We start from the raw sequence: 27,587 nt of genomic DNA on the forward strand, positions 1-27,587 counted from the left end.
TTGGCACATTCCTCAACCTCTTCGTCATCGTCTTTGTTTACATCTACACCACCCTGTGAAAGCCAAACTAGAGTGTCATCGAGACTGTAGCCGAGACAACCAACTGGAAAATAGGCTTTTGCTGGATTAAGCAGTGGGTAAGGAAGGTTGCTAAAAGTCAAGGTTTGCTGGGATTAAGTGAGACATGGTCACCTTCCCCAAAGAGAGGAGAAAATTGGACACGTTGGCCAAGAATGCAAATGAGGAAGCCATATCGTCATGTCACAGCCATGAGCCAGGGAGATAACAGAGGGTTAGAAGTCCCACCAGGAACACAGCTATGCTGGAACCAGGAAGTCCAAAGCCGGAGAGACTGGCCCAGACCTGATGAGGCCCCAGCCAGGTCTCACTCCCCTGGGGGTAAGCATGGACAGTGTAGCCTCAGAGGAACCGGCAAGACATGTTTTAATTCATTTCCTTTGACTGCTGGACTCGTTGGAGAGATGAGTCAAACATGACCATCTTCTGGACAAACCCAGTGCTTTTTCCATTTGATTGATTCACCTTCCTGCAGCACTGGACTGACAGTAACTATTTCTGACCTGGTCAGTTTGTTGAGTGGTGAAGCACAGAGCCTGTAGGAGCTCTCAATGCTGGGAAGCCATTCTGGAGGAACTGTCGGCCACTGCATCCAATCGATAATCTTCAGGGGCAGTCGTTTTTACGGCCTCTGGGCCACCGTCAAGGAGTGCGTTTCCCCGGCAACGCGGCACCAGCAGCTATGTTGAGCTGCCCGTCGTCACAATCACACACTCCATACAACAGACACCCAAGCAGAAATAACTTCTCATTGTCAAATGTATCTATTTACAGTAAACCACGTGTTCAATATGAACTCATCTGCAAGGACAGACAGAGGCAAGAGACTGCCAATAATTAACACATTTCTATTCAAGAATACACCTGCTACTACTTTCAGCACCATGTCGAGGACGTGTTTCTATTCAAGTCTACATCTGCTACTACAAAGCCAAATTTCAAACCCGAGAGATACATAGTTAAATGGAAAATTAAAAAGGATAAATGATATTTTTTATAATAAAATAATAAATGATCAAGTCTTTTGTGATGAAATCCTCAGAAGGTGAAAGCAACTAACAATTAATGGAGAAGGTTGAGCTGATTTACTAATACTTTTATGATGGAGGTAACTGCTACTCTTTCCACCTTTTGGAGTTGTTTGGGGGGTTATGAAAATGTCCCTTTTGATGTATTTGTTCACATTGATTTCAGGGTAGTGTCAGTAAGCCTCTTTCTGTATGGACAAAATGGCAAAACAAAACAAAAAACACAAAAGCTTTTATAAACATATGAATAAACTCTAGATGTACTGTGCAATAGGGGACATTTGAACAATAAAATGCGTATATCAATTAGAATAGCCTCAAGTCTTATATGCGAGACTCAATGATTGTGTGCGTGTGTGAGAGAGAAAATTAATTAATGAAAAGATTAAAGGTTGGTTATGTCAAATTGAGTGGGGGAGGGAAGCGCGCGTGTGTGTGCGTGTGCGTGTGTGTGTGTGTGTGTGTGTGTGTTTCTCAGAGAATTTCTAAAATGGGGGTTAAGGTAATTCAATTCCCTCTATTAGGATGCATAAGGCATAGACCTACATGCAACATGGATGGCCCATTACCGGTCCTCTCTTCTCAGAGCCCCATTACAATTCTCTGAGCATCTTCAGGTTTAAAGAAAAAAAAAGGTCAGGGTTGATCACATGTGATGTACATGAAAGAAGTCACCTCCTCTGCCATGTGCACATGGGGTGTTGCGTCTTGCTCGCTTGAACTTTAAGGCATGTTGACCACTGCAGGGGAGAATTGAACTGAGAATTGAGATATGTATTGAACTTGGCCGATTTGTTTTGAGTGTGTGTACGAGAATCAATGGAGCCCAAGGACGTATGAGACAGCCGTGATGGCAGAAACTATGAGAACTGGAACATTACAGGTAATTAGAACCTGGGTAATGCCATACGCTACACAGACCAACCAGATGGTGTAATAAATCACAATCCAAGCCATGTACTTTCAGATAACACCACACACAAAATCCCCTCTAGGGGAAAAAATACATTTATATATTTCACCTATAATTTAACACTATAACTTCACCCTGACCCACAATTTTATCTCACAAAAGGGCTGCAACAGTAATCGATTTACTACATTTAAAAAAAACAACGATTTCAAACAAACAATTGATGCCATATTTTTGGCCATATGTGTGTGATATGATATTATTTAGTTCACATAATTTACAGTCTTCCATCCTACGGTATGATCAAGGTCTTCTGGAGAAACAAAACGTTTCAGCTGTTTGTCACTTCAGCTTTGTGCACAAGGGGAATTGAGTTGGACAGTCAATTATTAAACATAGGATTTATTTTGTGTGTCCAATTATTAGTATCTAGGCTTGATTACAAGTGATGTCTACAGATAACATTCAATTGAATATATACACATGCAATAGTCTTTTATGCAATACAGACATAAAAGACATCCTATGTTGTAAATAGCATAAATGGACAATAAAATCCAGTTGGGCTGCAACAGTTATTCGATTATAAAACATCATTAATTGAAAGGTTTTTACAGCAATTCTCTGATATATAACAGGCATTTTATTTTTTAAGAAAAGAAGAAAATAATCGATAGTTGCAGCTCTAATTCAGCTCTAATTTATCTCAAATGTGAGATTAGAGGGAGAAAGTGGAATATTTATAAGGGTGTGTGAATGCATGTGTACACGTGCACAACATAGACGATTAGTTGAGGGAGAGGTAGAGAGAGGGAGAAGTGAGTGCCTATTAGGAACAGAGGCAGAATCTCCCTGAAACAAACTTCCACGCGTTTCAGAGAAGACGAACCACTGGAAGGCAATGCTCTATGACGACCACAACTACCATGACGACCGTGGCTACTTCAGTCGGGAATGCCCTCTCCCCCGAGGCGCCACTTGAAAATACGTGAACGCACACTTTTGTTCAAATTCCAAGGAGGCAAGTAAGGCACAGGGTAATAGAATAGAAAACCTCCACAAGTGAGTGGGGGTAGATTGCAAATATGCAAATCTGCAGAGATAGGAAGATAATGAATAAAGGTGGCACGCTTAGCATTCACCTTGCACTACTGCTGTTAACAGGTTTCGCTATTGGGGAAACCCTTCAAGTGTGTGCATGGGCTGTTTAACTGTGTGAGCATTTGCGCTCCAAAATATGCATAGGTAAATAACAAGTACAGTATGTGGAGCATGTCACATTAGGTCCTAGTATCCTTGCTGTATGTCCACATATTCACACAGTATGCTCTGCATGATGGTCTCTCCATGTGACCGGGGTGGTCTGAGGTCATGAATCATCGTGCCCTGCCCTCTAAGCGAATACGCTCATGTTCAGATTACCCACCGATCGACATGAATGATCAGCTCAAACGGCCACTCCTCAATGGCGCCGCCTGTTGCAGCCGCCAATAGCTTTAAATCACATCTGCTTTGGTATGAGAGCAGATGGATGGGAAGCAAGATTTGGGAGGACAACGCAGAATGTTCCAAGAGCTAAGGACTCGTTACAAAACGTACACATATGACTCAAACCAAAAAAATAATAATTCCTATTAAAATAAGTTATTACAGTGGTGGCAATAAAAGGCATTACCTCTCACTAATGTTTTAAGTTCCTGTGATGGAGTGCCAGACAGAAGTGGCAGGGTCACTAATGCGTCCCAAAAGGATTTGCCAAGACACCGGCGACTAATGTGGAACAATGTGCCGCGCCTGGGACCGGGGCAGAGAGCAATGCAGAGGCGTGTGGGCCACTGGGGAGATTAGGGGTGTGAGGAGACGAGGGGGATAAGAGGAGCAGTAAGGGGCACGGGTTGGAGCTCTGCTTAGTATGGGTCGTCAGAGGCTTTCCACGCGCGCCTCTTGTTAGGGAGCTCTAGGGTGTGCTAAGCCTCATAGACGAGAGGAGGGCAGTATCAAGTGTTGTACTGAGGATGAGGAAGGAACGGGCTAATGATCCTATAGCTCAAATAGGCACTATGGTATATAGCTAATGATGTTAGGCTTTAATGCAATGGTTAGACATTTCCCCCTTAATGACTCTGGAGTAGGATATGAAAATTGATTATAGATTATTCTTCATTTTGTGGCAGAATTTCCAATATCTGGTTTGGCAATATACATATTGTACGTTACATTCAAAGGAAGCTTACATACGAGTGTACTGAAAACATCAATGTAATCAGTGGGATAAAACAGGACATAGCCCTTTTTGCTGATGTCCACTCTTGTCAAAAACTACCAGATGATCTTTGTTGTGAAGCTCTATTCCACGAGAGAGGGGATTAGCCCACAATAACAAACCTCTCAATCCTACCAACAAGTCTCACAAAGAAAAGGCATTTTTATAAGTGTCCATTTCACAGTGGCGGTATAAATGCCGCAATCTCAAGTCTTTCACTACTGAGGAGACTCCACTCCAAATGCTCAGATATAACCTTCAGTGGCTGTTTGTAAGCCTGTGCATGCACCATGCTGGCATGCTCAAGCCAAAGTGAACAATATTCCATGCAGAATTACCGCACTATAGAGCCAGAGCAGCAGGACGGCAGGCTATAAATCTTTGAGCCGAAACAAAGACCCCAGCAGGCAGCACTCTCCCACACAAGACGACGCACACCACTACTGCTTGGAAGTAATGCACAATTGCGGGCTAATGTAGTGCATAACGCTCACATCTCAAACATTTGATATTAAGCACACACACACGCACACAGCAACACGCAAATGCACAAGAGCCTTGCTTAAGCACAAACATGATATGTGGTGGAGTAGGAGTCACAAACGTACATTATACACATTCAAAGACACACACTGCCGGGGGCAAACACATTCATTGTGCCTTATTCTTCTGCACAAATCTGCTCAAGATCCCCCATACCACCCTCCTTACTTAACCTCAAACGAGACAAGGCATACACAGTAAAATCCTCAGTGTTGATTTAACTCAAATGGAGTGTACAAATGGACCCTTATGGTCCCAGTTGCTTCAATGTGTACATACTGACTTAAATGAACAATGAATATCTACTTTACAACCTCACAACCCGTCTTGAAGCTCACCTATTTTCACATTTCCGCCTATACTGACATGCCTGAAGTAAGGACACCGGGTTGAAAGGGGTTAACACTGTTTGAGGTTGTGGGTCTCTTCACACTTTTTCATTAGCAGCGGTTCTCTTTTTGATATTAGAGCCCACAGATCACGAGCACCAGAGATAGAAAAGAGGACGGTCAGGGAGCATGAGAGCTGAAAAGATGGTTCATGGAGTGATAGAGCTGGGATAGAAAAGGATGGTCAGGGACTCGGGGGGGGGGGGGGGCATCGGAGCAGGGATAGGGAGTGATAGAGCTGGGATAGGAACAGTGGCTGGAGTGGCTAGGGAGCCGTCTGCTTCCATTTTGAGCCAACGTGAGGAGACTTAACTAGCCATCGCACATCGTTGATTAACGCAGCAAAAGCCATTTGTTATTAAATTGGGTGTTAAATGTGTTAGATGGAGATTCGGCTCGTTTGCCATTTTTAAAAAGGCAAATGTGCCATTAAGGCCACAAGACAAGACAAGACAGACAGAGCGAGAGGGAGAGAGGGAGGGCGGAAGGAAGGGCGGGGGGGAGAGACCGGGAGACAAAAGGAGAGAGAGGGGGATTGAGAGAGAGGGAATGAATCAAGGAGCTGTGTACTTCATGTAATTTCATACATACCGGCACACAGACACCTATAAGTAGACACACGCGCGTAGCCCCCACCCACACCCACACACACACACACACACACACACACACACACACACACACACACACACACTAGTGTTTGTGTCACAGGCATTTACCAGATAATGAGAAGCAATTACAATACTCATCATTTTATCTGCTGTTATTTAATTATGAGACCAGGGGCACATTAATGCACACCAGCAGCACACACGCTGCTGTGAACAGAAACATGTTAACAGCATCGGACACAGTGGGCTGGTGCACACACACAATATACACACACACAGCTATAAATGGCTCTGGTCTGATGCACAGCAGCAAGCGGAAAGAAGGCAACAGTGGCTGTGAAATCCTTCTGTCTCACACTGCAGGAAATCAAGTCTGAATCAGAACACACAATCAACCTAAATTTAGAATTCTGAGCGTAGACGGCGTCGATATTTCATCATAGGGTCTATGGGAGGATACCACCACTTTCAAAGAAAAGAGCCGTGAAAACTTTGTTCCAAGGTTTCATTCTGCACGCCGTGCCAGAACGCAATTGCTATTCTATTCCCAGCTAGTGCTCAAGGTCTTGCAGCAACAGTAGCTGCAGTATCACTGTGAAATAGCAAAACAACAAAACAAATGCCTCCCCCATAAATGTTTGATAATCATCCCAGGATGTTGACAAGGCCACACAGGCTCCTCTACGTGTGGCTGTGAACGGAAACGTGATTTCTTTTTTAAACTTCAAACGTCAAACTATCAACATGCAAAAAGTCAGCGTAGACCTCGGCTGGATGAGGATTTGTGAGATCGCTGTACACAGGGGACATGGGATTACCTTTGAGGATTACAACTACCGGTATATCTTTCAAAATAATGGATGATGGATGTGACTTGCTATCTACGTAAACCTTTTTCCACGCCAAGCCCCGACGACCAAGGCTTATAAATAAATGCTCATAACACGACGGAGGAATCCTTGCCATCAACCAAAGCACGCTTTTTTGCATATGCAAATAGCCTCTACGAGTTTAATTCTTTACAGAGGATGAATCTTTATTGCTGCACAAAAGGGGCCACGCTCCTATATCCAGTCAAATAACATTTTCATCAAATTTGACACACAACAATTACCAACAAACTAAGCCACGAGAAACAACGAATCAAATGACAGGGCCGTGTCTTTTCAGTCACCTGCATGAGAAGACAATTTTGAGGCGATGGGCATCTTTGAAATGGCTGGGTTCCTCAAATTTAAATGGCTGCACATTTGGGGAGATTCACTGGGAAGGTGGCTGATGCACACACCAACAGAAAACACAGATACATGCGCACACACACAGCAGACAGCCTCACACTGAGAAGCTGCAGCTCCACCTGGTGTTTCATTCAGCAATGATCTACCATGTACATACGCACGCATGCACTCACAAAAACACTATTTTCAATTCAAACCTTGATTTGAGACACGTAAATGCACCTTCTCAGCCATTTCCTACCATGAATGAAATAATGTTTTACCATGACAGACAGCATGAAAATAACTAAACATTCAGTGCCTCTCTTCAATAGTTTATTTTGTAACCAGACACACATGACGCCACAGGAAATCCAAGCCTATGTGAGAGAATATAAGCACCACAAGTACAAACTCAATGAAGACAAAATATTTTGACTCAACTCCCACTCTGTTAACACTGTTATAAACAGTGTCCTCAAAGGGAGTAAACTGGACCAAGACGAAAAGCGTGACAGTATCCAGAAACACTTTCTGCATGGCCCTCACGTTGCACTATTGTTTTGGGAACCAAAAAAGCTACACTAATTCACTTGGTTTAGGTTAACAGTCCGTTTCTCATTCACTGTTAAGTGGACATGCTCTAGGACTGAAATCACAAAGTTCGTCCAGGTTTCTGGACGAATTGTTAGGAGGGGATTGTTGACGCCGTCCTTGGACAGTACAGTATAAGGGAAATCTCAGTGCTAGTAAAAAAAAAAGCATAACCATACCAGAGTCGTTGCGTAGGTAGGAGGACATGGCGGGGATGAGGCAGGACTGGCTGAGCAGCTCCTGCAGTACTGAGGGCAAGGCCGTGCTGTTATGCGTCCTGCCGCTTTCCCCTGGAGTGACCTCGCCGCTGTGGCCCCCTGCAGAGCCCGCTGGGTTGATATAGCTGGCCAGCACCTAGTGGACATGGCAACATGTTAGCATCTGCTTTCTACCTTTTTTAGGTGGGTGACCAGACCACACAACAGATGTAGCACCATCTGTCCATTCCTGAGCCAATAATTTGATGACCGGGTCATCGGTCAATAATCTCTGCCGGACATCAAATGAATGGCTTAGGAATGCGACAAAAACAAAAACATCTCCATGAATTCAAGGCTTCACGGGGTGTGTAATTGATAGAAAACAAGTCCTTTTGGTGAACTAATCCTTTAATGTAGTGTGTTGTACATTTTTATGGTATCCTAAGTATGGGAGACAAAGGTAGTAAGGGAACACATCACTGTAAAGTCAAACTTAAAAGATAAGATAAAACAAGACATTTATCTTCTAAGTACGTGTATTTTTTCCCCAGCCAGTCTGCATCATCAATTCTTAAACCAATTCTTTCCACAGCTGCAGCGCTACAGTGTATTCTTGTACTGCTGGGACGTACCAGGAACCATTTCCTACATTTCCAACCATGTGTTGGCATGGAAATAAAAACCTTGAATAAATCACAGTAAACCAGGGGGGGGGGGATTACCTGCAACAGGCAGGTGACGTGCTCCTCCTCTAGACGCTGTTTGGTAAGAGCCTGTTCTACGTCCCAACCGGAAGCTGTGGACCCGGTACCGAAGCCTGTTCCCTTGGCCCAGTACAGCTGTTGCTCCTCAGTTGTACCTCCGCCGTGACCACTGGACACTTGAGGCTACACACACACACACACACACACACACACACACACACACACACAAAGACAATAGCATGGATTAAAGCTAAATAAAATCTTGCAACTGAAAATTAAAGGAGCCCCCCACACAATAACACAGATTCTTAAACAATTAACACAGTATGAAAAATGATGATGTTTTAGTAGTATTGTTCCTGCTGTTCTACTTACTGCCAACCAGGTGAAAAAAACAATCACAGATTGAGGCTTTAAACTTTGCTTTTATATGAAATATCCGAGACTATTAAGACTTTATAGAAGATGCCTCTGAACATAATTGCTAGTTTGACCACTTAAAATGCTCGAATCTTAAAATAATGACTGAAAATAGAGAATTTGGGTTGATAAATCTATATCCAGCCAGCTCTACGCCAAGTTGGAGACAGTAATGCAGTGTTGGAGGGATCAATTCTGGGAACAGAAAAAGCTTAACTTTTTCTTTCAAGGCTGTAAAAATCTACAGGAGCCCACGTCGAATCATTGACCAGAAAAAGAAGATGGATTGGTCTTGGAAGTACAATCACCAATACTATTAGCTTAGGAGAGAGAACTGGGACAGAGAAACTGCTTTATTTAAACTGACGGGATGATCTAAATACATGACAAACTGTATAGTATTGTTTTCCACAGACAGTTGGTGGAATAATTTGACAATAAACCTACAAGAGCACTTAACTATGTTTAACAATGTATGCTGCAGACAGCATTGTTCCAGTTTTCAAAAGATCTCTCCGGAGTCACACTACAAACTTTTAAAACTGCCTGTATTACTATAAACGGTGCTTCCATTTTGGAGTTGTTGTAGGAAACATCAACAATGGCACACAGTTTGTATGTACAGTAGTATGTGGCAGTGCGTGACTCCATAGTCTAAACCAGTTGTGCATGATTGGCCAATACGCTTGTGCAAGGACGCGCTGCGATTGGCCAGTAGCCACTTTGAGTGACAGTTGGGGCAAACGCTCTCAGCAAAACATTATTTACTATTCTGTCCCTATCGGTACACAACTCGAACGGCGCTGAGTCGACTAGCAGACCTTCGGCCGGTCGACGCGGGCACTCGCGCCTGGAGGCGCTCGGGCGCGTCTCCTCGGCCTCAAGGTCTGCTGAGTCGGCGCGCCTCCGTCATGGTCCAAAACTATACTTTATCGGCGAAAAAAAAGAGTCCGCGGTTGTTTGAAAAAGGCACTTCCGCGTTGGCCACAGAAGGGGGCGTGTTTATAGCACAACTGGTTTAGACTTTGTAATGTCGCTGTGGCAGTATGCCACCTGATGTGACAGCTAGCTACCTAGTGTAACGTAATAGTGTGAACTCAAGAGGTCAATTGCCAAACGCATCGCACAGTAAACAATGCCACTCAAAAGGGCAAGGACATTGGCTTAAGCTTGACAGAAGTTGACCGTAGGGTGTTTGAGTGAGCTAGCCAAGTCCCCCATGGAGAGAAAAAATATATACGGTATTTGAAGAGATGTGGTGAGGTGTCTTCTTCCTCTGTTGTGGGTCACCTTTAATAATGGAGCATTATGAAGGTCTTCTCAATCAGTGTAACTCACGACGTATATGGAATCAACAATCAGAGCCAACCTGAAAGGAGGCTTTTGCTCTATTCTGTTCCAGGTTGCCTGCATGTAAAAATAGGTGCTATGGGAATATTTGCAGCCAATACCAAACATTTATTCATGCATACACAGCTCCAAGTAGCCATTTTGAATGGGGTTTGATTACGGTGTTGTCTATGAACTGACATTATTCACTTAACACCACCAGCTAATATTATCACCATAATTATAGGACTGTGGCTATCGTTTTGTGTGCATGTTGTTTACCTATAGTTTAAATGTACAGATTATAATTTTGATAGAATATTGTTTAGTCCTTGGTTTTCCTGTGATCCTCGTTTCCTGTGGCACCACAATGCATTCTTTGTTGTGATTACCTTGTTTATTGTAAGTCGCTTTGGATAACAGTGTCCGCTAATTGCCAAAATTGTAATTGTAAATTGTGTGCACGCGTTTGTACATGCTCATGCGTCTCGTCAGCCATTTAAAAACCAGACCAGTGGCATGGGTGGATGAGCTCTGGCCAGGTCATAAAATCTGAAGACTAATCATGAAGCCATAGAGAACATAAATCAGAACACATGAGAAGGGAGGTGGGTCCCTTCAGAGGTGTCGGTGAGGGGGGGGGGCTGAATGCCAGGTTTGGCCCACGTCCGTGTCTTATCTCAGGCAGGGGCCCTGACTTCCATTCCAGCATGAAGCGTGGGGTGGGGGTAACCTCAAGGACAGCCATTACTGCACTTGACAGGCCATTGGCCTGCGTTCAAGCCATCGCCCCCCAAGATCTGTCCTCAACTGTGACAACTCCATAAATCCACACACACAGCAGGGTAAAGGGAGAGCGATAACCACTGCTACACAGAATTGCTGGACTATAGTGTGCAAGTCTGGCTCAAGGCATCATAAAATATCACTGTGGTCCAAGTTCTTGGTCCATATGGTATCTTGTACAACCTTACCAGTTCTGCAACATCTCGTGTGCCCCCGACTGCACACAGCCTCTCACTTGAGAGCCAAATCAATAGCATTACCATTGGGTGCCAGTAGAATTTGGGTTTGAACAATTTGTGCTCTGACCCACCACAGTCAGCTCGAGTTCTGCTGCAGCTGTGTTCCTTTCAGAGTCCATTATACTTTGCAGCCGATTCAGGCAGGTAGAAGTGGTGACTGTTGGAGCCCCTGCAGATGGCTCAATAGAAGTCTAATCAGTCTATTTAATGGGCATGGCAGTCAAGGGGAGTCCAAGGCTCAATTCCTATTCATGATGCCCCTCTCCCGCCTTCCCTCGCTTTTCACCCTAGCGGCTTCAATAATACAAAGGACAAGTCTCCGACTGTCTACAAAGCTCCACCTGCCTCTTATCATTCAGGCCAAACAATTAAGCTATTTGTCAGGGGCTCACTGGGAGATATGCAGAGTTGGCCTTGACTAAACGCCTGCCAGGTAAGGGGCCATTAATAAAGGCAAGGATTCTCTCTCCTGTTCCTCCGGTTAACGTCAAAGGCAAACCACCAGTGTGGGCTGTCAGGTCCAGTCAAGAGCCATTAAGAAATTGTGCCTGAATACTTGACAGAATAGGACAGTGTTTTGTTAAAGGTTTTCTGGGTCAGCACTTGAGCTAAGTCAAAGTTAAACTGGGTTGTCCCTTATCTGGAATCACCATTAATCATCTAATACATATAATTCTACTCTTATCTTAAAAGTGAATCATAAGTCTAGACCCAAGTTTCCACTTTCACATATTAATTGGAAATACGGCTAGTTCAGCCAGACCCTGGATACAGCCTTCCGACATGGGTCAAAGTCATCTTTGTTCTGTTGGAAACTGAGTAAATGAATCAAAGTGATCAAATACGTCACGTTCCATCTTTGAGCTGGTTTCTATGCTGGAGGACTTTACTCTACATACATACTACAGGCAGAAATCTTTGCTCAAGCAATTTTGTGATAATTGACTGTGACATGCATACCTTAGGTGTGTTATGTACACATAAAGCCTGATTTATACTTTGATGGGTGTGTGTGTTGCATACCAAAATTAACAGATCCATTTCTGGTGCATGACACGATGCACAACCAAGTATACACCAGGTGTAAAACACCCACTACTCTATACACTAAAACACACAAGAAACATGTCAAGGGTCAGACTGTCTGTACCTCAGAGGCGTTGGCACTTGCATTTGGGACGCGAGGCGCATGGTGGCTGAGGGCAGAGAGGCAGGCCAGGATGAGATGGATGGCACCGATCTCAAGGGCCATGCGACGCAGCAGTACGCCATCGTCCGTGGTCAGGGGAGTGCTGCTGAAAAGCGCACGCAGCACGTGGAATGGTAGCGTGGGCAGCACGTTGGCCGACGGAGACTGAAGGATGTGACCTGGGAGGAAGTCAAGTGAGAGACATAACCAATCAGAACTGAATGTATTAGAGGTTTTCACGTTTAGCATTATGTTTTTCCTGTAATTAATTAATTACACACACACACACACACACACACAGAGTATATTAAAAAAGTAATATTTTATGATTTTTTGGGTGGGGGAAAGCAAATTGAGACAAACGGTATCTATTTAGCTCTCACCTGGACAAAGGCCAGACAAAGACTGAAGCCAGCCAAATAGCAGCATAACGCTGTCCTGTGTAACCAGTGTCACTAAACAAGCTGGCAAGGCACTCACTGCCATCAATCATTAATTAGGGCCCTCATCTCAAGGACTACAAGAAAACACTAAGAAAGAGTGCAAAGACTCTCTGACTACGAGGACTCAGACCCTAGACAAGCTCAATAAGTATTGAGCTAATTGGAGTTGATACAATATGGGCAGAGTGCACGAGTCAGGAATTCCGAACATAATGGGAACAGTTCGGATGAATTACCTGTGATCCGGCAGAGGGGTATTGAGCCCAACGACTGCCAAAGGAATTACGTGTGTGTGTGTGTGTGTGTGTGTGTGTGTGTGTGTACACTTTTCTCGGGCCAAGACATTTCAAACATTAACCACTTTCAACCTGGCATCATTATTTTGGGCATGTCATTATAGGCAGAAATGTTACAATTGTAATTTTGTTCAATAACAAAACATTTACTCATTTTGTAATAAAAAATACTAAGTGTGGCCAAAAATGGCAGATATACAAGCTAGTATACTCTACAGCAGTGGTTTTCAACCAGTGGTCCGGGGACCACCAGTGGTCCTTGAGGGAGTACCAGGGGGTCCCCAGCAATTTTAGTTAACATGGCGTCACAATCACTTTTAACCACTTAGCTTTGGCTATTCAAAAATAGCAGATATACAAGCTCATAGCGCGGCACCGAGTGCCGCGCTATGAGCTTGTAGATCTGCTATTTTTTTTAAACCTTGAAAAAGTGTGCATATCTTTGAATATTTATATTTTTTTTAAGCGAAAATTAACTGGTATCTTTGCTTCTGGGGGTCCCTGGCACAAAACATTTTCAAGTGGGGGTCCGCGGCCAAATATATATCAATTTAGGGGTCCTTGGCATGAAAAAGGTTGAAAACCACTGCTCTACAGTGCTTAACTGGCTAAAAGAAGCAAAACAAGGCATTTCACTATCTGAGCGGCGTTTATCAAACGCATGACTTCCACCTACAGTATGAAGCATTCATATGCAGCACTTACTGCCCTCTCCGTCATCGGTGACACCGAGGACCAGGCGCAGCAGACACTGGGCGTGCTTCCGCTCCTTGAGCAGGACCTCGGCGTAACCAGGCAGCCGCAGAAAGAGGCCGAAGGCCGCCAGGGAGTGCGCGGGGATGGGCGACATGGTCTGCACCGAGGAAGACGACGAGGACGACGACGACGCCTGGGACTGCTGCTGCTTGTTGATGGGCGGAGGCTCGGCGGCGATGGTCTCCGGCGCCTCGTACACCAGCTCGCCCGACTGCTCGATGGTCACCCACTCAAATTGGTCGCTGTCCTTGGGTTTCTCTTGCGTGGCTGAGGGCACCACCGGGGCACTCACCTGCAAAGGAGGAGTCGTTCGGTGACAGCGGATAGGGTGATGTTAGAGTGTTAGATAAGGTGAGGTGTGTGTTTGGGGGGGGTGGTGCCTCGCTGACAGATATGCTGACCAAAGTGGGAGTTTTCAATGTTATAAAGTTGCACTGGAGCAAAGAACACTGGCTCATACCCATTTTGCTGCCACGTGTAAATCTGAACTAATGGAACAACTAATCGGGTGTTTGATTCAATAGGAGTGACATCAACCAAATGCTATTCGTAGGTAGTGACAATTTTCATCCTAACAAATATTCCCCCTGAATTAAACACAATATTATTATTATTATTTTTCTTTAACTCTTTCATTTTATTCTTGGTATGTGACCCGCTCTGTTTCGGTCAGCTGAATGTTGCTGAAAACAGTGAAGTTATGAGCATCAGAAGAAATTACGCAACTGCAAATATAATGTTTGTACTTCAAATGGATAGCTGGAATTTACTTTAAACAAACTTTCTGAGACAAATGGCCTCATTGTGTATGCCATAAAACAGTGGTTGTGTATGAGTTGAATCCATCGGATCCAAAGCAACACAAAATGTTTAACATTAATTAATTTATTTCTATTTGTCTTCATGCTCTAAGTTTATAACCCTACTGAAAATATGTAGCCCAAATACTAGACTAGACCAAATACTAGAGTGCTGTTGACCAACTCATAGCAGCTCACTTCGTGCCACGCTATGAGCTTGTATTTTTTTTTTAATCATGAAAATGTTTGCAAATCTTTGAATATATGTTTTTTCAAAGCGAACAAAATATTTTTAGATGGGGGTCTGTGGCCAAATACATTTAGATTTGGGGGTCCTTGACATGAAAAAGGTTGAGAACCACCGATATATAAAGTAGCAACATAGGTTTTTCAGAAAACTGTTAGGATTTAGAAGACATTTTTAGAATCGGCCTCAGGTCTTAATGGGTTAAAACCACATTCTCTCCTTTTTTTCTACAAGCTTCAAGCCACGATATCCAAAAAAATATGAAAGCTGAGACAGTGTTTTACTGAAATCTGACAAAAACATTTTAGATTTTGACAAAATCTCCAAACGAATTTCAGCGGCATCCAACAAATGTCAGTAGAGCGGTTCACATAAGCAATATTGTAACGGTTACAATGAATCTGTTCATGCTTAGCTGCACTAAAAGCCAGGGTAGAAAAATAGGCCCAGAGCCATTGTAGGCTACTGTAAAAGCTCTACTCAAGCGGAATGTGATGTAGTTAACCAAGTAACCCTATTTACCAAACCCTTGGAAAACCAATGCTGAGGGTCACCATCAGGCTCACCTGCATCAATATAGATGCCTACTGTGTGCACTTCACAAATGGCAGCTCGACCACCTCAATAATTCACAAGCGTGTGGCCATTAATGTCCAGTAGGGACATAATGTCAGTCAGAAGGATTTTTGTTCAACTATGGAAAAAGGTGTCACATTAGAACAAATGCTTGTGTAATAAACGGTTTCTATTAGTTATTTTGACCTTGATCTTAATGTCGGACGTGGTGCTAAATTGCTAAATGCAAAATAGAAAAGGGCTCACTTGGTAGCCGTTGTGGGCCGCCTGATGCCAGCCATCGCTGGCTCTGGGTGACAGCCTGAATAACTCAATTTTCTGCAACAATTTAAAAAGAGTGGGAATGCAGGGTAGAGGAAAGGGGGTTGGGGGAGGGGAGAAAATAAAGGAAGGGGGGAGACACACAGATTTAGTACCTGGCAGCTCTCTCAATACCATTGTAGCTACACAGCAACTCACCTCGGCACAGATCTCTGTCCCTCAATTACGGCTCAAAGTGCTCATTTACTTTCATTTACAAGGCATGATGTAGTGCTGCGGTGGCATGCAGAAGACAAATGGTAGTCTGATTTAGTCTGAATGGCAAAGCCTGCGGGGACATGTCATCCCTTTCAATACGGGAGACGTGGTTTCTGAAGTGAGGAGAGTTAGGGATGCAGACAAGTTACTTAGCTGTGAGAGTTCGGCACATCGTTTGGGTAGGCAACAATGCTGGGAAATACTGTACGTGTCATTACTTTATAACTTCAACATGGATCTATGATAAATGGCGGCTTTTTTGGGGGGGTAAACTTTGGACCACTCTACACAGCTTTTTGGCTTCCTCGCTTTTGTGAAACTCTACTTAAATGTTAGTGTCCACATTTGTCAAACCGTCTTCACACATATCTACCTGCTGGATGACATCGGGGTAGAGCATGGGCAACCTCTCTGCGATGAGGGCCAGGCCACCCATGCCGGCGAACACCTGCAGCGGTGACTGGATCGGACTTGTCTCCAACAGGGATTCATCAATGGCGGCGTCCAGGCACTCGTCGCCAGGCGTCATGGGTTCATCCTCAGGGCAGCTGCTCAGCATGTCACAGTGCTCCACTGCAATGACAAGACACGACAGGGAAGCAGTGAGCAAAGATAGGATCTGTGGTGATGTCCATCTTCTATACCTGGGACGGTGGACCACACTGTGACAACGTTGTCTCTAAGCAGCACAGAGAAAATATATCCTCAGGAGGAGCACATCACAAATCAAACGTTCAGGGTAGATTGTGGCTTTTTGGTCTGCATTAAGACTTTATTGCAAATAATTAAAAGTCAAGTGATGTGACTGAATCAGTAAAATTACCATCAGTTAATTATTTATTGCCAAATTAAAGATGGCGTACCAAATGTCCCTATAAGGATAATGTCAAAAACCATAAAGATTGTGGATTTGGCAATATGTAACTAACTGATTGTAATTGTACTGATTCAGTCACATTCCTTGAGCCCTAAAACCTAAGGTTAGACACAAAAATCACCTTTCTAGGTTGAGTAATGAATGAGATTTTAAGCTCCCAGCAGCCATTGTGGATGCCATCTTGAAATTCTGCCTTTCCCAAAGTTAGATTTTCCTATCTTTTCCAATAGTAACAGAATCCATTGAAAAATATTTTCTATCAATTATTTGTGGTTTCAACCATAATACTCACCTATCTAATATTGGAATTATTACAAACCGACCACTAGGGGGTGAGCCCTACTAGTTTGCAATGACTTTTGAAAACCATATGCCCATACCTAACGCCATGCCAAAAATAGTTACCATGTGCAAAAGTTTTATAATTTTTTACCCAGCTTATAGCCATTTTAAGCCCCAGTCAGCCATCGCGTACTCCATCTTAAAAATGATGCCTTTCCACAAATTAGATTGTCCTAGATGTTTAGTATGCTTTTTAGCATGCCCAATAGTAACAGAATCCATTGAAAAATCCATTCTATCAATTATTTGGGGTTTCGATCTTACCAATACCTATCTAATATTGGAGTTATTGCAAACTGACTACAAGGGGGCGAGCCCAACTCGTTTGCAATGGTTTTTGAAAACCTTCTGCCCATACCTAACACCATACCAAAAATCAGAAACTTGTCACCAAGAGCCAAATATTGATGATTTTTGAGGAGTTACCTCCCAGCTATAACTGGCTTGAGAGAGACAAGGAGAGGGAGAAGGAGACAGAACCACACCCGTAATGGAGGTACCACTACCAATTAGTACGTTCAGTTCAAGGATTGAGTCTAAAAGTGTCCTTGTTTACACCTACAGAGTGGAATTGGGGATAATACCTGACAAAACGGAATGGACAAATGAAAGCCAGGGATAGTCCTTTACCCCACACCCACATGAACGTGAATCCATAAGCATTTTCCTCAAGACGCCTTGATCTGTCATTTTATGAAGATATAAAGCTTTAGTCGCTTGATAGGTCATCTAGAAAAAAGCAACACATCTCTCATGGAGAGAGGGAAAAAAGGAGATGATTCATTGCTTCCCTGTCTTTGGACAGGGATGTTTTTTGCCCCCTCCCCACAACCCCATTGTTCCTTGTGGGGAATTAAAAAGTCACTGAGGTTGTGAGTAATAGGATTTCTAACAGGGCTTGTGCTGTCTGGACTTCCAAAACAGGATTTGACAATGATAGGGGTTAGGGTGTGGACGCATCAAAGAGGGATGGTCGCCGGTCTGCTCAAAGAATATCTAAACAGGAGCGGCACTCTGAGTTATGGTTCCATGTTTGAAAAGCGTTTCAAACCACTGGAGGGATGAAGGGCGTCATTAGGCTGCCAGGCGGCGTATCTCCGATTCATGACAAGGAACTATCTTGTAGGACAAATTGACCAAGGCAAGATAAATATTCTTAACAGAAAAATACAACAAAAAAACATCCTTTATAGAATGTGACGCATGGGTAAAGTACCTGATTACTACGGTTGGGCAGCATGACGGTAAAACCATTTCCCTCTGTTTAAATAGCTGTTAAATAGCAACATAGTGTCAGTTTCAAAACTCATCATGAAAAAAAATCTGCATCCATTGATCGAATGTTCTCTTCGATGAAATCCACACTAAAGAGACTCCTACCGGGTTGGTCAGGGCACCTGTTCAGCAAGGAGCGGAACTACCATAAACTATGGTACCTAAAGGGCTTCTAAGGAACAACATCCATTTTCTTGTAAAAGGATTTGGTCTATTTGCACCAGTAGGAAGGCTTTTAAGATAGTTGTTGGACCTTGGGCAGGTGGTCCCTTCAAAACTGTGTGTGTGTGTGTGTGTGTGTGTGTGTGTGTGTGTGTGTGTGTGTGTGTGCAGCGTTTGTTTGTTGAGCTAAATGGACTCTGCAGCATGGCTCCACCAGGTTAAAGCCTCGGCTCTGATTTTAGAATAATCTCTCCAGCTCTCGCTTCTCTTACAAGCCCCACTTTCCTATTAACGGGGGTCAGTGGTTTTCCCCTCCATTTATCAGCCTTGATGGGTTCTCGGGTGAGAACAGATGATTCCAAAAGGATTTGTCTTTCAGGAAACTCGGGCAGAGAGCCCTCTGGAGAAATGATAGTGGAATAAGGCAAGAAACATGGATTGAGTGCACTGGGGCAGACAGCAACGTTAGCTAGGGGTCAGTTCTTTTGAAACCCAAAGAAGAGGGAAAGAGCACACACACCACGTAGTTATGGGCAGTCAGAAGGCGATTGAAAAAGATCAACTAGGAAGTTTATTCACTGAGCATTTAACAAAGAGGAATTGAACGTTTGGCGCTAGAGCAGAGAAAGTAGACAATGGGCTGCTAATCCATGGTATAGTCCTCTGTACTTCCAATCTCCAACCCTATCTAATTATCTTAACATGGCAGGTAGAGTGAGGTGGGGGAAGCAGCTGAATAGGTTAAATGATAACAATGGCTGGCCCAATCACATTGTTAGTGTGATTGGGCCAGCAGTGCAGTGGTCAGGATTGCCTATTTTGTATCAGGGTGCAGGAGTCAGAGTAATTAAGAACAGCCAGGTTTGCTGGCCCCTCATGTCAGGTGAAAGCTAACAATGGAACGCAGTTACACAGAACCATGTAGGGTGGCTGGGTAAACAACTGCCAGTTGCAGCCTATAAAACACAATGTAACAACACTGGGTCCAAAAGCTAATCTTCTGCCAAATACATAAGGTACTGCCATGGGTGAACTGAATATGTGTATAATAGGTATATTACACAGCAGTCTTTAGACAACAGGTAACCAAACCTCGCATAGGCGGTGGGTGAGCCTGATGTTTTATAATATTTGACCAACTATTATTCAATGTCAGGATGAAGTGACCATGCCCCAAAAAAGGCTAAATAACACCACAAGGCTTCCGTTTAAAAAATCTAACACATCAGACCACTTGAATGTATGAATGATTATCTGTTCAAATCAGCTGCATATCCGTCTGTCCATCTGTCTTGTCTGTCTTTCTTCACTGTGTTTGTCTATCTAGCTGTTCCATCAGTGTTTTTAATAACATGGTGGCCACTGGCCTCATGCACCTGGTACACACAATACCACACTGACTGCTTTCTTTTTTCCTAAATGAAGTGAGCTTGGGTCAGATTCCCAGCTAGCGTTACCAACCACTCCCAGGTCATCGCTCCTCACTGTAGGCAAGCAGGTAGCAGGTGATTTGGGGTAGAGCGTGGAATTTACCATGTGTTTGGAAAGCTCCAATGTCAATCATATCAGCTACACCTGACATGTGGATAGCGCAAGCCCTGCAAGCGCATGTTGTTGTTGTATTGATTGTGGTGGCTGCAGCGACAATGACTCGCTATAATCCAGACATATATGTATATCTATATATAATCTAAAATATGCACCATAGCCAGCAGTACATTTGGGGAGGCTTAGCCTCCACTAGCCTCCCATTACCGCCGCCCCGGAAACTTTGCTGTTACGAACTAGCCATGTTGCTAAGAAGGTCGACGGCCTGAAGCCAGGGAGACTGTCAGTCAAAACATCCAACAACCACACAGTGAAACCAGCTTTGTTGTCATGAAGGTACCAAGGAGGGGGTTCCATTTACCATGTCCAAACAAGCCAGCAGATAAGAGAAACAGAGACAGATACACATAGCACAAACATAGCTGTGGTGTAGCACAATCTCTTAATGGAGCTCTGCAGAGAGCAGGAGGAGGTGCACCACATTCCATCTGGATTCAATGAACACCATGGAACAAATGTGCGTCAAAGAATGGCTTAAGATCAGAGCTGTGATTTGGACTTTTCTTTGCGCGTTTGCATGAGATACTTTGACTCCATTTTTCTTTTGTCTGCATTAGTGCCGCTTCACTTGCTAAGCACTTGCTGCTAGGCAAGGTTAGGTAGTTCTTTCCCCATGTACTAGAATCTAGACACAGTGTGTGATCGCATCGCAATGTGTCACCCGGAGCTGCAGCTAGTATCAGTGGATACTGGAAATACACACACAACCAAACGACAAATGGAGCAGATGGCACCTACTGTAGAGAACGGGGTGGAGCATAGATTGTTGCGATACTGACCATATGCTTACTCAGGGTGTTTACGTTTGAAATAAAACGTGGTAGATACCTGGCAAGCATAGATCTATGAAGGGTCACAGCAGTGGACAAAGTGACAGATCTGACCAGGTTTGCAGATTTGCTTGTGCCAACATCATCAAAAGAGAGATGTCGGCAAATGACAACGTTAAAAATGAATCTGACCTTGCAGTGACACACACATCCCAGTCAGTGCTGACCGTCAAAGCCTAAGAGAGAGGATGGCTAAATATAACCTTGTCCTCAAGTCACTGCTTCCCCATGCAAACTTGCCATGACAACATTCACCACAGGAACGACTAGCGTAACTGGTCCAAGTTTTCTACCTGCTGGCACTTAACTAACATGAATGCTGCCATCTAATAAGCCCATGAATATTGTATGAGGGGGTGCTCCAACGTCAAAGCTGGGAAAAAGCTTCAGTTCCCAGAGGGCTATAAAAGGTAGGGAGAGCAGAGGCTGTGATTGGAAGTCTGTGCTCAAAAGTGCTTCCAGAGGTTTGAGGCATCAAAGCTTTTCTTTCAAAGCAGTCTGAGTAATGATGCAAGTTAGGCTCTAACCAAAGTAAAAACTCCACTAAAACATGGAGGAAAAGAGCCAGTACAGCCAGTGGCCTGTGTTTATATTGCACTGGTAACCCTTTTTTAATAAAGTACCTGCTTATAAAAGAACAAATCCTTCATTGCTGATGAAAAGATTTTGTCATTGTTTTGGACTAAATGGGTGTCTCATCTAAAAAATCTTGATGAAAAGGTATTGTGTCCAAGATAAAAGACAAGGATGTAAGCGGAGCCTGACAGAAAACAGCTCTGCATCTCCTTTAAGTCTGGCTCATTATTCGGCACAGTGAGGAACAGCACAGGAGGCATTCCAAAGTGCTGAACGTGGATACGGAGCTTATACGAGCTCTACCTGGTCCAAACTGACATCTTTAGACATCTCCAGAGAGAGGGAAAGGGAGGCTTGTTGGTGCAACAAAGGAGATGGAAGTCGAGGACGGGGCCTTGAAATCCCTGTGGAATGGGCTACCTGCAGTGAGTGGAGCCTTTTGGGAGACAAGTTTTTCCTTGCAGTTAATCTGTGCTAACTGCACAGAACAGCAGTGATTGACAGGCGTAAGACCAGGGGGTAAGATGCGCACACACACGGCGTGGATCATTTCATGTGTGTACCTTTTCCGGTATCCCTGTATTAACTTGTGAATAAACCTAAACGCATGTCTGTTTTATCTCATACGTCCGTGCACAGGTGCCAGAAACACCATCAATGTATCTTCCATGTTTGCAAGTTCCCTACAGAGGGACAGACACAGTAGAAGCACAATTTGGGGGGAGTACACACAAATGCTATCCACCTGTGTGCACTCATCTGACAGTGAGATACTCATCATCATCATCATCAGACATCATCTCAGTATTTTGAAGAATTGGAAAAGTTTGTTTTCTTTTCAGGTAAGTGAAGCGTTGCTATATTATATCAGCTACTCAACTTTAAATTGGGGGTCTTAATGGAGTAGCCTAAATCTTAGCTCATGCATGCAAATGACAGGTATTCCGTTTGAGAATATTAAAAACATCAAAGAGCAAAGTATTGGTATTTTCTAAAACATATTTGATGTTAGCAAGGTAATTGTAGGCAAACAAACTGAACAGGAGCAGGAAACAGGGAGAGACGGACATGACACGCAACAAAGGTTGTCAGGCTCGGGAATCAAACTTGCGACTCGCTGTTATTCGCTGCATTAGAGCCTATATATGGTATACAACTTAACCACTAGGCCATTGGCACCCAAAATCAATGTATTTCTCAGGTGAAATCCAAATAGTAAGAACCATGGCTCATTCAAGTTTGATTAATGGAAGTATGCTCCAGAGAATTCTGACGGCCATTCCATGCCGGTGTTTTTGTTGGAGAAGGTACTTTATTTTCCCCTTCAGTTACGCTTGGAGGCAGCCACAGTGTTAGAAAGCTCCAAACTGCCTGACCTTATACAGTAGACATGACTCGGCATCAACAAGCCATGACTGTGGTGGGATTTTCATTTTAAAACAATCTCTTTTCACAGAATAAAATTGTGTTTTGTAATTAAATTACTATAATACTGAATAATTTATTCAACTAGTATATCTATTTCTATGTCGACTATCAGTACTGTAACAGCATCATTTTAATAGACTAGTCGAATAGCTGCGCTCCTACCTACAGGGGTGGGCCCCCTGCCTACTTTTCCTTTATTTATTCATAATTTTACTGTCTTGTCTTTTTAATTTACACTGATGTCTGTATGCGTCCTAGGGCTCCCTTGGAAAATATGTTTTTAATCTAAATGGGATAGTTACCCCTGATTAAATAACGGTCAAATAAAAAGTGGAGGATTTTTTTTTTGTCATGACAGCAACAGTCTAAAAGCACATATTCTTTCAGGATATACAGTAGCTGGATATAGCTGGATTAACACTTTTAAAAGAGATCTGTGCTCATATCTTATGGCCTCTGTACCTTTCTCTGTGCGTAGCCTCTTGAAGGAGTCCGTCTTAGAGAGGCCAGGGTCAGAGATGACCTTAGAGCCCAGTTTGACTGTCAGGTCAATGGAACGGTAACCCTGTGGTAGCTTGCGGTCATACAAGAGGGTCAACAGCTGGGCCAGAGTCATCTCCGCTGGGAGGGGCTGACCTAAAGCACAAAATGACATGGAAACAATGATAAACAAAAAGAAACACATCGAATTAAGTGAGAGGGAAGAGGATGAAATGTATGAAAGGTGTGATGGACAAAATCATGAAAGCTATTAATTATAGCATTATTAAAAGTGATCACAACTGCACTGACATCTTTTATTAAAATTGGCGGTTGATCATCACGAACGTGATGTTATTTGGCCTAAGAATTATAGGGGTGAGGGCTCGAACATGAGTTCAAAATGTTGCCAGTGCAATACGTATCTCTATATGTATACGTATTAAACCATTTTACAGAAACCATTTTGCCCAGAAACCACTGATAAGCGATGGTCGCCATGGTTTGTCATTTGACCACAACACCTGCTAAATATTCATGGGCATGTTTTACCTCGACAGCCCAGGGTCAAAAACACAACCCAGTGTGTCTGGCCAAAGGACATGCCAACTCATCAAGGAACACGGCTCAAGGAACTGACTGAGATTGATGTTACAGCTTCATTAAAGTGGCGTGGATCGATATACTGCACAGGCCAAGGGAAATCAAGTCTCTGTGAGTGTGTGTATACATGCACGCTACCTGGAAGGAGTTTATGGTAGAGGTGGAAGACAGGCACGCTGATGGTTTTGGCAGAGGGGTCCATACTGGAGGAAGCTGTCAGCTTGTCACTCATAACTCGACCCCTCCTAGATGGTGGCCGAGGTGGTGTGGATAGGGCACGCTTAGACTGGGACTTTAAACCTGGTGCACACACACAGACACACACACACATACATGAGCACAATGAAGAGACCAGAAATCTCATGAATGAAAATCTGTCAAAGATCTGATATTAATATCTGATTAAGTCCAGTTAAAACCTTTTATATTTTCAACATACTTTTGGCATTTGTATGATAAATCTCCAAAAGATGTACAATTTCACAGCAGAGATAATTTTTTGCTAAATGTCATTTATTCAGTCTCTGGCAACAAACCTGCTTCATAAACACCATCCATTTAGCATTCACCGTCCCTCCTATGCCAAGTCAAAGCCGTCTAATCTCTATTCCCTTTAATGAGAACAACGCAAGGCCTAGAGGCTTTGCAGACAGCTTAACATTTCAATGATACTTATTTATGCATATAGGCTAAACGACTCCATTTCCATGTGAATGGTGGAAAAAGGTGTGAGGAGGGGACTGATGGGTAGCATGCGATTGGTCAAGGAGGTACATGTAACTGAATGAGGCACCTGAGGCCACGACAACGCTGTAGTTGTCTTGGAAACCACTGTCTGCTTTCATCTTCTCCTTTTCCTCGTGATTCTTTTTCTCCTTGTCTTCCTTCTGCTCGTTAATCAGCTTTGCTGTGATACTTGGGGTGTCTAATAGACGGAGGAAAGAAGAAACAAAAAAAAGGAGAGGATTATTTTGTTTTTATTTGAGATTTGTTTTACATAATTCAAGTCAAGAGCCTTCTATCCCCTTGCGGTTATCATTATGTGCAGATGACAAGTGCGGTTCGGTTTCATTACAAAAACAACCAGAAAAAACAGGGAAGGGAAACGAGAGGATACATGTTTACTGATAGCAGTATTTCAGGGTTTATCATGACAACTGAATGCAAAAACAATGCTAGATTGAGCATTTGGCTGCATTGCTCCTGACTACAATCTTTTACTTGCACTCACTCTTCAACTGTATCATGGTCTGCTGCTGTCTACTACATTTTCCTGCAATGTTCCCTTGCACTAAATGTGAGGTCCTGTTGTCCTTGGGTGCCACTACACTGTATACATACACCTTTATATACGTTAACCACTTAAGCCCTTATGAGCCTATAGATTGGCTATTTTTGCCTCCCTATAATGACATGCACAAAATAGGGCCACCAGATTTAAAGTGGTTACGATGTAATACAGCTGGTGCACTTGAATGAATAAAGACATTGTGATGAATTGCTGTTGTGGGATGGCCCACCAGGTCTAACATCAGTGTCTATATGCATCAGAGTGTCACCAGAGTGGTGACATGGAGCCTCATGGAAGCTCTAGCAGGGCTATCAGAGGCAGTTGGTGAAGATCTCCCCCTCCACTTCACTTATCGGATAAGCTAGCCTCAACAGCAGATAATGCAGCATTAAAGATTCTAAGAGGCATTGTCATGATGTGCTTAGCTAAAATCCCGGTAAGGTTTGCCTGCTCAACATCCGAATGTGGGTGGGTTAGTACACTAAACGTACACCCTCCTGTATTCACTTATTTGCTAAAGCTTCACTTTAAGACACAGAAATTTCAGGTTTTTAGCACCACCTTCATCGTTCAGTTTTTAAATTACAGCATCCATCCACCCACCCATCTATCTATCTATCTGTCTGTTTCTCCACTTCAAACAAAAGGGGTGTATCATGTCTTCTATCTGTTGTTCAAGGTCCCGGGAGGAGAGCCATTCATCACACACACGCAGCGCTGGCCAACAACTAGTGCTGCTAACGCTACACGGCGGAGCCTCACCACAGAGCTCTCTCGACCTTGACGACCAGATAATGTCCTGACAGTAAAACGTTCCTCTCAAATGACAAAGGAGGAGATTACGGTTTAAGGCTCAAGTGGTGTTCGTTTTTAAATGGATTTGGGACTATTTCACTTCTGTTTGGAGTTGTTCTTAAGGAAATTCACCCGAATCCATGTTGGAAGTAAAATCTATTGAATTAGAGGGGTTCAAATTCACTGACGAGTCTGAATTCATGTGGAATAAGAACAAAACACTGGCCTTTTGACTCAAAGTCCTGAGGCCAAGTACTGGTTACGTTCAGCTCTTCTTTGGTAGTTACAGTTTAAAAAAATGTCTCTCTGAACAGGGACAATATGGGGGCTGTGGTTTGGCAAACGAGCTGGATGTGAGTGGACACAGCATGCAGCTGATGGTAAAGGTCAATGTTCATACCCTGAGAGATGAGACATGGTGGAGTCAGACACGCTGTTTGAGCGTCTGTGTGTTTCCATGCATGCAGTGTGACACAACATGAAATATTTATTTGTACTGCACATGTAACAGACATAATGAGTGCATGACTCTGAGAATGTGTGAGTCATTGTGCGAGGTACAGACACGGGCCATTAACTTCATGCAATTGATTCCCCTTGCAGACATATGTGAATACCAATCCAAACATAAGAAGTGTGTTTATATACAGTACAGTATATAATATGATCCTGTGTATGGGCGGCTGTGTGTTTGAATGCAGGACACTACTGTGCAGTGTGCACTCACCAGATGAAGGACAATACAATATGTTTAAGTCAGGGACTGAAGCTACAAGAAGGATGCTCAAGGGTAATTGTCTGTAAATAATGCTAGCCACACATATGACGCTACTGTTTAAGGCCAGCAGTTTCTGCAGTATACTTTGTCGCTACTGTTTAAGGCCAGTAGTTTCTGCAGTATACTTTGTCAAACAACATTTGTCAACGGAAACACCAAAGCTCACTCGGCGAGAGAGAGAGAGGGAGGGAGAAAGAAATGGAAATTTCACCCACGTGATAAACCAGCAATGCTGAGTACCAAATCTGAATACGCTGATCAACACTTTGTGTTGTCATTCGCTCCTGTCAATGCCAGGAAAGCTAATAACACAGCACTATTCTGAATTTTACTTCACTACTGAAAATAATGGGGGAATAAAACACTAAAAAGCCAAATATTCACTCGTAGAGCAAGAGCTGT

The 27,587-nt window shown here is 43.4% G+C and overlaps 1 protein-coding gene across 25 annotated transcripts in view; it reads right to left on the reverse strand.

Moving 5' to 3' along the window:
- birc6 (baculoviral IAP repeat containing 6) overlaps positions 1-27,587 on the reverse strand; it is a 144,985-nt gene that overhangs the window by 52,369 nt on the left and 65,029 nt on the right. For all 25 annotated transcript variants that reach the window (XM_084076278.1, XM_084076272.1, XM_084076277.1 and 22 more), the window contains 9 exons: positions 25,115-25,246; positions 24,460-24,621; positions 23,701-23,874; positions 16,514-16,713; positions 15,868-15,939; positions 13,948-14,290; positions 12,465-12,682; positions 8,559-8,723; positions 7,816-7,990 (listed from right to left, as the gene is read on the reverse strand). In XM_084076278.1, the coding sequence (XP_083932404.1) occupies positions 7,816-7,990; positions 8,559-8,723; positions 12,465-12,682; positions 13,948-14,290; positions 15,868-15,939; positions 16,514-16,713; positions 23,701-23,874; positions 24,460-24,621; positions 25,115-25,246 (1,641 nt within the window). The remainder of the gene's footprint in view (positions 1-7,815; positions 7,991-8,558; positions 8,724-12,464; positions 12,683-13,947; positions 14,291-15,867; positions 15,940-16,513; positions 16,714-23,700; positions 23,875-24,459; positions 24,622-25,114; positions 25,247-27,587) is intronic.

The sequence above is a fragment of the Gymnoscopelus microlampas genome (assembly GCF_963454915.1).
Source record: "Gymnoscopelus microlampas genome assembly, chromosome: 13".
NCBI lineage: Eukaryota > Metazoa > Chordata > Actinopteri > Myctophiformes > Myctophidae > Gymnoscopelus > Gymnoscopelus microlampas.